The following is a 13,901-nucleotide window of genomic DNA, read 5'->3' as shown; positions in this document are numbered from 1 at the left end:
GTGAGAGGCAGAGGGCATCCCACATGCCCAGTGTGCTAGAAAAGCCAGAGGTGAGCTGGGAGATGGAGCAGGGGATACCTGGAGGCATCTTTCTGCACAGAGATGCTTCTAGTAAACTTCAGAGGTTGTAATCTTACTAGTAGCAATATTATATCCTTACAAATGATGCGATTTCAAATTATTTTCCTTTTTCTATCATTTCAATTAAATTTCACCAGCTACATTTTAAAGATGTATAAATGATATTGCAATATCTAGTAAATATATACCTGTAAGGGACAGATAAACAATCCTTCCAGCATTCAACAAGGGTTTTTATAATTTCAAGGTTATGTCTAAACACAGCTCTTTTTTGATGAAAAACATGTTCCATTAGGAAATGAAGCAATCGATTTGCCAACACTTCATCTTTAGGGACACCCTAAAAAGATACAGAAACTATATTAATAAATAGCATGCCATTCTAGAAAAGCACTTTTTAAAAATCTTCTTAACTATTTTTTATTATGTTCAATTAGCTAACATATAACATTGGTTTTTGATGTAGTGTTCAACAATTCATTAGTTGTGTATAACATCCACTGCTCATCGCCACACACGCTCTCCTTAATACTCAACACCCTGCTACCCCATTTCCCCACCCCCATCCCTTCTGTAACCCTCAGTTTGTTTCCTGGAGTCCAGAGTCCTCTTCATGGTTTGTCTCCCTCTCCGATTTCTTCCCCTTCAGTTTTCCTTCCCTTCCCCTGTGGTCTTCCACGCTATTCCTTAAGTTCTACATATGAATGAAACCATCTGATAATTGTCTTTCTCTGACTGACTGACCTCACTTAGCAAAAGCATTTTTTTTTTTTTCCACTTAAATTTCAGGTAGGGAACATACAGTGCAATATTGGTTTCTAGAGTAGAATTCAGTGATTAATCACTTAAAAAAACATCCAGTGCTCAATATAAAAGTGCCCACCTTAATACCTGTCACCCATCTAGCCATACTCCACCCACCTCTCTCCGCCAACCTTCAGTTTCTCCTCCTTAAAGTCTCTTATGGCTTGCTTCCCTCTCTCCTTCTTTCTCTTCCCCCTTTGCATATGTTAATCGGTTTTGTTTTTTAAATTCCACATGTAAGTTGTTGGTATTTATCCATCTCTGACTAACTTATTTCATTTAGCATAATACACTCTAGCTCCATCCACATTGTTGTAAATGGCAAGTTTTTATTCTTTTTGATGGCCAAGTAATATTCCATTATATGTATGTATCTTAATCCATTCATCAGCTGATGGACATTTGGGCTTTCTCCATAGTTTGGATACTACTGATAATGCTGTTATGAACATCAGAGTGCATGTATCCCCTCAAATCTGTATTTTTGTATCCTTTGGGTAAATATCTAATACTGCAATTGCTGGATTGTAGGGTAGTTCTGTTTTCAACTTTTTGAGGAAACTCCATACTGTTCTCAGGGTGGCTGCACCAGTCTGCATTTCCATCAACACTGTAAGAGGGCTGGTTCCCTTTTCTTCACATCCTTGCAACATCTGTTGTTTCCTGAGTTGTTAATTTTAGCCATTCTGACTGGTGTACAGTGGTATCTCATTATGGTTTTGATTTGTATATCCCTGATGATGAGTGATGTTGAGCATCTTTTCATGTGTCTGTTGGCCATCTAGATGTCTTCTTTGGAAAAGTGTTTATTCATGTCTTATGCCCATTTCTTAACTGGGTTATTTGATTTTTTTGGCATTGAATTTTGTAGATTTTGGCTATTAGTCTTTTAATAGACTAATAGATTAATAGATATGCTATATTAATATGCATATTAATAGATATGCTGTTTGGAAAGATTTTCTCCCATTCCACATGCTGCCTTTTAGTTTTGTTGATCATTTCCTTCCACTGTGCAGAGCTTTTTATCTTAATTAGTTCCCAATAATTCACTCTTGCCTTCCTTCCCTACCTTCCCTTCCCATCACATTGTGGTGATGTATCTAGTAAGAGGCTGCTATAGGTGAGGTGAAAGAGGTTGCTGCCTGTGTTCTCTGCTAGGATTTTGATGGTTTCCTGTCTCACATTAAGGTCTTTCATCCATTTTGAATTTATTTTTGTGTATGGTGTTAGAATGTGGTCCAGTTTCATTCTTCTGCACGTAGCTGTCCAGTTTTCCCAACACCATTTGTTGAAGAGATTGCCTTTTTTTTTTAAGATTTTATTCACTGACAGAGAGAGATGGATTACAAGTAGGCAGAGAGGCAGGCAGAGAGAGACAGGGGGAAGCAGGCTCCCTGCTGAACAGAGAGCCCAAAGAGGGGCTTGATCCCAGGACCTTGAGATCATGACCTAAGCCAAAGGCAGAGGCTTAACCCACTGAGCCACCCAGGCACCCATCCTTTTTTCTATTGTATATTCTTTCCTGTTTTGTCGAAGATTAGTTGACTGTATAGCTGTGGATCCATTTTGGAGTTCTTTATTCTATTGCATTGATCTATGTGTACATTTTGGTGCCAGTACCATAATGTGTTGATGATTAAAGCTTTGTAAAAGAGCTTAAAGTCCAGGATTGTGATGCCTCCAGTTTTGTTTTTCTTTTTCAGAACTATTTTGGCTATTCAGGGTCTTTTGTGGTTCCATACAAATTTTAGGACTGTGCACTGTTTAATGCAACAGGGATTGCATTAAATGTGGAGACTGCTTTGGGTAATATAGACATTTTAACAATATTTGTTTTTCCAATCCATGAGCATGGAACGCTGGGAGAAGTATTTTTTTTTTAAGATTTTATTTATTTATTTGACAGAGAGAGATCACAAGTAGGCAGAGAGGCAGGCAGAGAGAGAGGAAGGGAAGAAGGCTCCATGCTGAGCAGAGAGCCCGACGCAGGGCTCGATCCCAGGACCGTGGGATCATGACCTGAGCCGAAGGCAGATGCTTTAACCCACTGAGCCACCCAGGCGCCCCTGGGAAAAGCATTTTTTAATCCAAAAGTCCATTTATAAAAGAAATCCACCAGTCTATGGAGGCTTCTGGCTTCTAATGAAAAACCTGTGAGTGATTTTTCAGTTCCAACCACAGGCAGTATAAAAGGCTTTACCTGGCAGGCCTCATGGGCAACCTGCCCTCATGTACCAGGCTGGAACACAGCCAGTACTCTGCAGTCTCCAAGGGTAGCTACAGTTAGACCCCTAGCCATCCATGACCCATACCCTCCAGAGCGGTGATGCTGTGTCATATCTTTGCATTCCTAGCCCAGGCACCTTCATTCCTTGTTTTTTAAATCTTCTTTAGGGGTTTCTACTGAGACCTCCTTATAGGGAGGAAGGGCAACTCTGAAAACATTTTTCCCATCTCTGATTCAGTCCCCAGTGCTTTTCTACTCCCATCCCTTCCCCCTCACCATCCCCTCAACTCCAGGATCCCATAAAACTTCTGAGCCTTTAATTCAGGGCTCCCTCAACAGTAAGATGACACCCAGATCTGTGCTAATCCACCTGACCCTTGATCAGATCCATGTTGCAATGTTCCATGGGCGAAACAGACAGGGGGAGTCAACACTTCCTCTGACTTTAGCCTCTTGTTTGTACTACCACAATAAATGATCAAAGGTTTCACTTGATTTTCACTTTGACTCACTATTGCTTTAGGCAGCTATTGTGACACCTAGCATTTCAGCTCTCTCAAGCTCAGATAAGCACCTGACATTGAACTCAATCTTTCCCAGTGGCTCCTAAGTTAAACTATACACTCCAACAATTTTTTCATGTTATTAGCAGAGTACAAATTATTTTTATCACATTAAAGCTAAGAAGTCGGGTGCCAGGGTGGCTCAGTCGCACATAACCTGCCATCCCTCACAACCCAGAGCAGCAGCTCTTTCTGCCCATGGGTCCTGTCCCCGTGCTTTAACAAACCACCATTTTGCACCAAAGATGTCTCAAGAATTCTTTCTTGGTCATCGGCTCCAAACCTCACCCCACCGAACCTCACCTAGGTTCTAGAACTTCATCACTTTAACAAAATACAGGCACCTGGGGGCACCTGGGTGGCTCAGTGGGTTAAAGCCTCTGCCTTCAGCTCAGGTCACGATCCCAGGGTCCTGGGATGGAGCCCCGCATCAGGCCCTCTGCTCAGCAGGGAGCCTGCTTCCCCCTCTCTCTCTGCCTGCTTCTCTGCCTACTTGTGATCTCTCCGTCTGTCAAATAAATAAATAAAATCTTTTTTAAAAAGCCCCAAAAACATAAAGCTAAGAAATCTAAATTTGGTTTACTGTGAACTAAGACAGGCACAATCAGATATAGACACATGTAAAAACTCTATGTCCATATATTATGTTTACTAAGGAATGTTCCCAGGATACTACTACATGAAACCTTTTGTACTAAAGTTTTTAAGTGATGGGCAAAGCTCTAGCACACAAGAATCTGTACTGGGGTAAGCCACAAGAGTGCCTTAGCATGACACAGCATCATTCACTTGGTATCCACTTTTTTTTGGCAATCTCAACCATTACTGGGCCAGAGAAAATACTAGGGAAGAAAGTAAGCTGGCAAAACAAATGCCAAAAAATCCAGAGATGTTAGTTTTAGCAGAATTTTTCAAGACCCCATATTCAGGGCCTATTGATATTTATTTCACACTTATTTTTTAATAAATCAGTTATCTAGTTTCCAAGCTCTGAGAAAAGCAACAAACAAAACAAACATTTGATATCTTAAAAATAAAAGCAAATTTTTGCTTAAAAAGCAAAATTTTGCTTTTTAAGCAAATATTATCAAAAGCAGACACAAAAGAAAACAGAACTAAAGCAGAATGAGGCTATTTAGTACAGCACCACCACAATATGACAATTAATGCTAAAAATAACTTTTATCATTAAGAGAAGTTTGTATTATTTGTCATATATTCCATTTACGATATCAGCAAGAGACTGATATAGTACTACATAAAAGATATAGCCATTCTTACCACAGGAGTAGCTAATCCTGTCCACGAAAGAACAGTAACCACGATCTCAACCACCATATAGTGAATTCCTTCGCCTCCATTATTTTCAGAAACCACCAGCTGCAGCAAGGGACTTAGCCAGTACTTTGCATAAGGGCGAAAGACCTACAAGAGAATTTAAAAGTCAAATATCAAAAAATTGTTTTGAATAACCAAAATATTAATTTAAGAATCTATCTTCCAGGGGTACCTAGATGGCTCAGTGAGTTAAGCTTAGGACTCTTTTTTTTTTTTTTTAAAGAATTTATTTATTTATTTGACACAGAGAGAGAGATCACAAGCAGGCAGAGAGATTGGGGGGGGGGGGAAGCAGCCTCCCTGCTAAGCAGAGAGCCTGATGTGGGGCTTGATCTCAGGATCCTGAGACCATGACCTGAGCTAAAGGCAGAGGCTTAATCCACTGAGCCACCAAGGTGCCCCAAGCATAGGACTCTTAGTTTCAGTTCAGGTCATGATCTCGGGGTCCTGGGTCATCAAGACAGTTTGGTATGGGCATAAAAACAGACACATAGATCAATGGAACAGAATAGAGAACCCAGAAAGGGGCTCTCAAGCCTATAGTGAACTAATCTTTGACAAAGCAGGCAATAATATTCAGTGGGAAAATTTTAATTTTAATAATAAATATTAACACAAGTTCTAATCTTTCTTTCCATAAGACAAAGGACTCTCTAGATAATGGATGAAGAAAATGTTGTGTATATATGTGTATGTATGTATGCACATTTTTTTTTCAGTGGGAAAAAGAACGTCTGTTCAACAGATGATGTTGGGAAAATCAGACATTCTTACACCATACACAAAAATAAATTTGAAATGGATGGAAGACCTAAATATGAGACAGGAAACCTAAAATCCTAGAGGAGAACACAGACAATTAATATCCATTACATTGGCCATAGCAAGTTCTTACTAGGAATATCTCCTGAGGCAGGGAAGTAAAAGCAAAAATGAACGACTGGGGCTCTGTCAAGGTAAGAAGCTTCTGCATAGTGGCAAACAATCCAGAAACTAAAAGGCAACCTATGGGATGGGAGAAGACATTTGCAAATGTATGTATATATAATGGAATATTACTCAGCCATTGAAAAGAATGAAATCTTGCATTTGCAATGACATAGATGGAACTAGAGGATATTATCCCAAGCAAACATATCATTCAGAGAAATACAAATACCATATGATCTCACTTACATGTGGAATTTAAGAAACGAAACAGAAAAACATAGAGTAAAGGAAAGGCAAATAAAATAAGATGGAAAGACAAATAAAATAAGATTAAGTCCCACATCAGGCTCCCTGCTCAGCGGGGAGCCTGCTTCTTCCTCTCCCTCTGCCCCTGTTTGTGTTCCCTCTCTCAATGTTGAATAAATAAATAAAATCTTAAAAAAAAAAAAAAGAAAAAAGAAAAAAAGAAAACTACTACCCATGTGCCAAAAAATGCCTGTGGCAACCGTAACCTGGTGAGAGGCCTGAAACAGATTCTCCCTCAGAGTCCTCAAAAGGAATCATCCCCACCAATATCTTGAAATCACACTTCTGGCTTGCAGAATCACAAGACAGTAAGTTTCAGTTATTTGAGCTGCCCAGTTTGTGGTACTCTTGTTAGAGTAGCCCTAGGAGCTAGAAATCAAGTGTGATCCTGAGGAACACAGACCCTGCTACAGTCCCATATTTGCCATGCTGTCTTGAGGGCTTTCTATAAACTGGATCATGTCATTCCACCTAGCACCCATCAGTGGCTCCCTACTGCTCAAAAAATGAGCCACACGCTCTACATGGATCCTCATGATATGGCCTAGCTCATCTGCCCTAGGCCATGTACCCATGGTCTATGCAATCAGTGCAGACATGGCTGGCTCTCTCAGAGAACGTCTCTACCTAGTGTTCCTTCTACACAGAATGTAAATTCCAACTACATTTTACATATCACTCAAGGCTCTCTGAAAAATCTACCTTAATGGCCACTGGTGGAAGAGACTCTCCTCTGATGTGGTGCTATACATAAACTAAGTAATAAACTTAGCACCTATCTAAAAGAGTTAACTATTTTTTATATACCATTATCAGGAATATTTTCAACTTTTTTTTTTTTTTGGCTCCTAAAACCAATTTGAATGAAAGCCATAAGAAACTTGCCAACATACGAAGGAGGCAAGATGGCAAAGGATTGCTGGTCCCCTGAATTTAACTAGGTATCTATGAAACCATTTTGAACAACCACAAAATCTGCCTGAGATATAAGAATATATATCTGGAAATCCACAAGCAGAAAAGTAGCTGCTTTTTGCAAGGTAGGAAGCGCAGAGTCGTCAATCTGTGGGAAGATATTAGAAAAAAAAAAACAGAAAGGGGAGGGAGCCTCCATAAGCTGGTTCCTGGAAAGTGATATAACACCAGAGGGCAAAATCGGAACCCTCAGAAATCTGCTCTAGGCAATGACATCCCTCTCTAAAAGGGGTTCTGGAAATGAAAGGCAGAATTCTAGGTGAGGCATTGTTAAAATTTTATTTTTCTTATTAATTTTTTAAAAGTTTTTATTTAAATTCCATTAGAAAAAATACAGTGTATTGGGAGTTTCAGGTACAGGATTTAGTGATTCAGGGCTTATATACAACACCCAGTGCTCATCACAAGTACACTCCTTAATCCCCATCAGCTATTTAACCCATCCCTCTGCCTACCACCCCTCTGGTAACCATCACTTTGGTTAAACACACTCTATGGTTAAGAATGTGTTTCTTGGTTTTCCTCCCCTTTTTTCCCCTACTATATTCATTTGTTTTATGTCTTAAATCCATATCTATGATTTCACTTCTATGTGCATAAATCATATGGTGTTTGTCTTTCTCTGACTGTCTTAGCATAATACTCTCAACCTCTATCCATGCCATTGCAAATGGCAAGTTTTCATTCTTTTCTATGTCTAAGTAATATTGCCTTGTGTGTATGTATATATACATACACATATACTCGTATATATATGTATGTATACACACACACAGACGCACACACCACAACTTCTTTATCCATTCATCAGTTGATGGGTACGTGGGATGTTTCCATAATTTGACTGTTGTTGATAATGCTGCTATAAACATTGGGGTGCATGTATCCCTTCAAATCTGTATTTTTGTATCCTTTGGGTAAATACCTAGTAGTGCAATTGCTGGATTGTAAGGTCATTTTATTTTCTACTTTTTAAGGAACCTCCATACTGTTCTCAGGGTGGCTGCACCAGTTTGCATTCCCACCAACACTGTCAGAGGGTTGTTTCCCCTTTCTCTGGATCCTTGCCAACATCTGTTGTTTCCCAAGTAGTTAATTTTAACATTTCTGACAGGTATGAGTTGGTATCTCATTGTGGTTTTGATTTGTATATCCCCGATGATGAGTGACGTTGAGCATCTTTTCTTGTGTCTGTTCGCCATCTGGATGTCTCCTTTGGAAAAGTGTCTATTTGTGTCTTCTGCACATTGTTTTTAAAGATTTTATCTATTTATTTGACAGAGATCACAAGTAGGCAAAGAGGCAGGCGGGGGGTGTGGGGGTGAAGCAGGTTCCCCGCTGAGCAGAGAGCCCGATGCAGGGCTCCATCCCAGGACCCTGGGATCATGACCTGAGCTGAAGGCAGAGGCTTTAACCCACTGAGCCACCCAGGTGCCCCACTTCTGCACATTTGGCATTGTTGCCTCAGGATCTGAGGAGTCACAGAGTGAAAGCAGGTATCTGAACTGGTAGAGTGCCCAAGCAGTGGAGCCAGGAAGCAGGTTATAGTCAGCGAACCCAGTAGGGGACTCTCAGTTCAGGTTGCCATAAACTGTGAGCTGGGCCAGTTAGTAATTGCTCTTTTCCTGAGCAGCCTGAAAAGGACTGGAACTTGTGCCTACAACTGGACAAAAGCTCACAGGGCAGTAGCGGCCCAGACAGGATATTAGGGCAGCACCCAGACACGATCCAGAAGCTTCGAGTGCATGTGCAAGCCCCTGGCTGCTTGCGGTTTTAGAGTCACAAACAGAGACCTCTGAGAGAATTGCAGTGGGTGTGCACCATGTAAGGCTACAGCTTTGGGCAATATAGAAGTGGAGACTGTTTCTTCCAGAAGGTTTATAAAGGAAGACAAGACTGCAATCTTTCTGCTCTGCGCCAGAGGTCTAGACAAAGCCATTTTGCTCTGATCCTCTGAAGAGATGTGGAAAGCCTCCAGGGGAAAAAAGCCACACAGAAAACCAGTTGCACTGACCCCATCCCCCTGACAGGGAGTGGGACAACTCCACCCAGGCAGGGATAACTGAGAAACAGGGCATCAGGACCATCCCCCAGAAGACAGACTAGAAGAACAGGTAGACGACAATCCTATAGATCCCAGACTGTAAAATTCCAATGCCAGGGGATAATTGTATATTGAGCTCCAGGTGCATTTGGCTTGGGTTGTGGTTGATATTTTGGACTCTGTTGATTTGCCCACCCATGATTCTATGGGCAAATGATCAGAAGGAAGAACTCACCAAAAAAAGAGTAAGAGGCAGTGTTCACTGCAACAGAGCTAATCAATATGGATATAAGTAAGATGTCAGAGACAGAATTCAGGATAGCAATTATAAAATTAATAGCGAGGCTTGAAAGAAGTATACGTGACAATATAGAATCTCTAAGGGTGGAAATAAGATCAATCAGGCTGAACTTAAAAATGCTATGAATGAGATGCAGTCGAAACTGGATACTCTAACAGCTCAGGTCAATGAGGCAGAAGTGAGAATAAGTGATCTAGATGACAGGCTGAAAGGAAATTAAAGAAAAGAGGGAAAAACAACATTATACATGAAGAGAGACCTAGGGAATTTAATGATACACTGAAAAGAACCAGTATCAGATCACTGGGATCCGAGGTGGGAGGGGAGATGAAGAAAGAGAAGGGGCTTGAAGGTATATTTGAGTAAATCATGCCTGAGAACTTCCTAAACTGGGGAAGGAAACAAGCATTCACATCCAAGAGGCAGAAAGGACCCCTCCCAAAATCAATAAAAATAGATCAATACCCCCAAAATATAATAATGAAGCTTGCAAATCAGAAAAAAAGAAGCATTCCTGAAAGCAGCAGGAGGCAGAGATTTTTTATATATGGAGGGAAGAACATGAGAATAACATCAGACCTATTCACAGAAACCTGGCAAGTCAGAAAGGGTTGGCAAGATATTTTCAGGGTACTAAATGAGAAGAACACACAGCCAAGAATCCTTTATCCAGCAAGGCTGCCATTCAGAACTGAAAGAGAGATAGAGAGTTTCCAGGACAAACAGAAACTGTAAGAATGTGACCCCAAGTCAGTCCTGCAAGAAATATTAAGTAGGATTCTGTAAGCAAAGAGAGTGCCCAAGAGTAACATAGACCAGAAAGTAACAAAGACAAGCTACAGAAACAGGGGGTTTATAGGCAATACAATGTCACTAAATTCATATCTTTCAATAGTTACTCTAAATGTACATGGGCTAAATTCTCCAGTAAAAAGACACAGAGTATCAGAGTGAATAAAAAAGCAGGGCCATCCACATGCTGTCTACAAGAGACTCATTTTGAACCTGAAGATACCTTCAGATTAAAAGTGAAGAGATGGAGAACTATTTACCATGCTAATGGACCTCAAAGGAGAGCTGGGGTAGCACTCCTCATATCAAGCAAATTAGATTTTAAACCAAAGAATGCGGTATGAGATTTGGAGGAACACTATATCATATTTAAAGGACCTATCCAACAAGAAGATCCAACAATTGTAAATATCTAAATCCCCAACGTGGAAGCAGACAATTATATAAACCAATTAATAACCAAAGTAAACACGCACATTGATAATAATACATTACTAGTAGGGGACTTTGATACTCCACTCACAGCAATGGACAGATCAGCTAAGCAGATGATCAACAAAGAAACAAGAGCTTTGAATGACACCCTGGACCAGATGGACTTCACAGATACAGAACATTCCATCCTAAAACAACAGAATACTAATTCTTCTCGAGTGCACAAAGAACTTTCTCCAGAATAGATCACATGCTGGGTCACAAATCAGATCCCAGCCGATACCAAAAAACAGATTATTCCATGCATATTTTCAGACCACAATGTTTTGAAACCTCAATCACAAGTAGAAATTTAGAAGGAACGCAAACACTTGGAAGTTAAAGAGCATCCTGCTAAAAGAATGAATGGGTCAACCAGCAAATTAAAGAGGTACTCAGTTAATTCACTGAAACTAATGATAATGAAAACACATTGGTTTGAAACCTATGGAATACAGCAAAGGTGGTCCTAAGACAGAAGTACAGAGCCATCCAAGCCTCTCTCAAAAATTATAAAAATCCCCAAAACACAAGATAACCCTACATTTAAAGGACCTGGAGAAAGAACAGCAACTAAAGCCTACACCAAGCAGGGCAAGAGAAATAATAAATAGTAGAGCAAAAAAATCAATGAAACAGAAATCAGAAAAAAAGCAGAACAGATCAACAAAACAAGAAGCTGGTTCTCTGAATGAATTAATAAGATCAGTACACCTCTAGCCAAACTTACCGAAAAGACAGAAAAGAGACCCCAATTAGTAAAATCATGAGGGAAAGGGGAGAGACTGACTAATGCCAAGGAAACACAGACAATTGTTAGAAATTATTACCAGCAACTATATGCAAACCAATTCAGCAATCTGGAAGAAATGGATGCATTCCCGGAAACTTATAAACTACCAAGACTGAAACAGGAAGAAATAGACAATCTGAACAGACCAGACTGAACAGAAATTGAAGCAGTAATCAAAAACCTCCCAACAAACAAAAGTCCAGTGCCAGATGTCTTCCCAGGGGAATTTTCTCAAACATCTAAAGACCACCTAATATGCATTCTTCTGAAGCTGTTTCAAAAAAGGAAACGGAAGGAAAACTTCCAAACTCTTTCTGTGAAGCTAGCATTACCCTGATCCCAAAACCAGACAAAGACCCCATCAAAAAGGAGAATTATGGACTAATATCCCTGATGAACATGGATGCCAAAATACTCACCAAGATCCTAGCCAATAGGATCCAATAGTACCTTAAAAGGATTATTCATCACAACCAGCTGGGATTTATTCCGGGGATGTAAGGGTGGTTCAACATTCGCAAATCAATCAGCATGATAGAGCACGTTAGTAATAGAAAAGACAAGGACCATATAATCCTCTCAATTGATACAGAGAAAGCATTCAACAAAATAGACCATCCTTTCCTGATTAAAACTCTTCAAACTATACAGATAGAGGGAACATACCTCCATATCATAAAAGCCATCTATGAAAAGCCCACAGCGAATATCATTCTCAATGGGGAAAAAATGAGAGGTTTTCCCTCAAGGTCAGGAACATGTCAGGGATGCCCACTTTCACTACTATCGTTCAACATAATACTAGAAGTCCTAGCCTCAGCAGTCAGACAACAAAAAGAAATAAAAGGCATTCAAATTGGCAAAGAAGAGAAACTCTCTCTCTTTGCCTGTGACATGACAATTTATGTGGAAAATCCAACAGACTCTACCCCAAAACTGCCAGAACTTGTACAGCAATTCAGCAACGTGGCAGGATACAAAAATCAATGCAAAGCAATCAGTTGCATTTCTACATACTAACAAATGTGACTGAAGAAAGAGAAATTAAAGAATTGATCCTAATCACAACTGTACCAAAAACCATTAGATACTCAAAGGAATAAACTTAACAAACGAGGTAAAAGATCTATACTCTAGAAACTACAAAACACTTATGAAAGAAATAGAGCAAGACACAAAGAGATGGAAAAACATTCCATGCTCATGGATTGGAAGAATAAACATTGTTAAAATGTCTGCTGCCCAGAGCAATCTACACATTCAATGCAATCCCTATCAAAATACCATTGGCATTTCTCACAGAGCTAGAACAAACAATCCAAAAATTGTATGGAACTAGAAAGACCCCAAATCTCCAGGGAAATGTTGAAAAAGAAAATCAAAGTTAGATGCATCAAAATTCTGGACTTCAAGCTATATTATAAAACTGTGACCATTAAGACAGGATGGTACTGGCATAAAAACACACACAGATCAATGGAACAGAACAGAGAGCCCAGAAATGGACTCTCAATACTGTTGTCAACTAGTCTTCAACAAAGCGGAAAAGAATACTCAATGGAAAAAGGTCAGTCTCTTCGATAAATGGTACTGACAAAACTGGACAGCCAAATGCAGAAGAATGAAACTGGACCATTTCCTTATACTATACATAAAGATAAACTCAAAATGAATGAAAGATCTAAATGTGGAACAGGAATCCATCAAAATCCTGGAGGAGAACACAGGCAGGAAGTTCTCTGACCTTGAACAAAGCAACTTTTAGCCAGAAACATCTCTAAAAGCAAGGGAAACAAATGCAAAAATGTACTATGGGGACTTCATCAAGATAAAAAGTTTTTGCACAGTAAAGGAAACAATCAACAAAATTAAAAAGCAATCTATGGAATGGGAGAAGGTATTCGCAAATGACATTACTCTTAAAGGGCTGGTATCCGCGATCTTTAAAGAACCTATCAAACTCAACGCCCAAAAAACAACCCAGTCAAAAAATGGGCATAAGACATAAACAGACACTTCTCCAAAGAAGACATACAAATGGCTAACAGACACATGAAAAAATGTTCCACATCACTCAGCATCAGGAAAATACAAAGCAAAATCACAATTAGATGCCACCTTATACCAGTCAGAATAGCTAAGATTAACAAGACAGGGGACAACAAATGTTGGTGAGGATGTGGAGAAAGGAAAACCCTCTTACATTGTTCATGGGAATGCAAGCTGGTACAGCCACTCTGGAAAAAAAAGTATGGAGATTCCTCAAGATA

The 13,901-nt window shown here is 39.8% G+C and overlaps 1 protein-coding gene across 4 annotated transcripts in view; it reads right to left on the bottom strand.

The window, feature by feature from the left end:
- Positions 1-13,901, bottom strand: part of PRKDC (protein kinase, DNA-activated, catalytic subunit) — a 239,744-nt gene that overhangs the window by 90,173 nt on the left and 135,670 nt on the right. For all 4 annotated transcript variants that reach the window (XM_046001490.1, XM_046001500.1, XM_046001508.1 and 1 more), the window contains 2 exons: positions 4,960-5,103; positions 270-421 (listed from right to left, as the gene is read on the bottom strand). In XM_046001490.1, coding sequence (XP_045857446.1) covers positions 270-421; positions 4,960-5,103 — 296 coding nt within the window. The remainder of the gene's footprint in view (positions 1-269; positions 422-4,959; positions 5,104-13,901) is intronic.

This window comes from Meles meles, chromosome 1 (genome assembly GCF_922984935.1).
Source record: "Meles meles chromosome 1, mMelMel3.1 paternal haplotype, whole genome shotgun sequence".
In the NCBI taxonomy this organism is placed as follows: Eukaryota; Metazoa; Chordata; class Mammalia; order Carnivora; family Mustelidae; genus Meles; species Meles meles.
The sequence above is the reverse complement of the archived record's forward strand: the minus strand, read 5'-3'. Positions and strand labels throughout refer to the sequence as shown.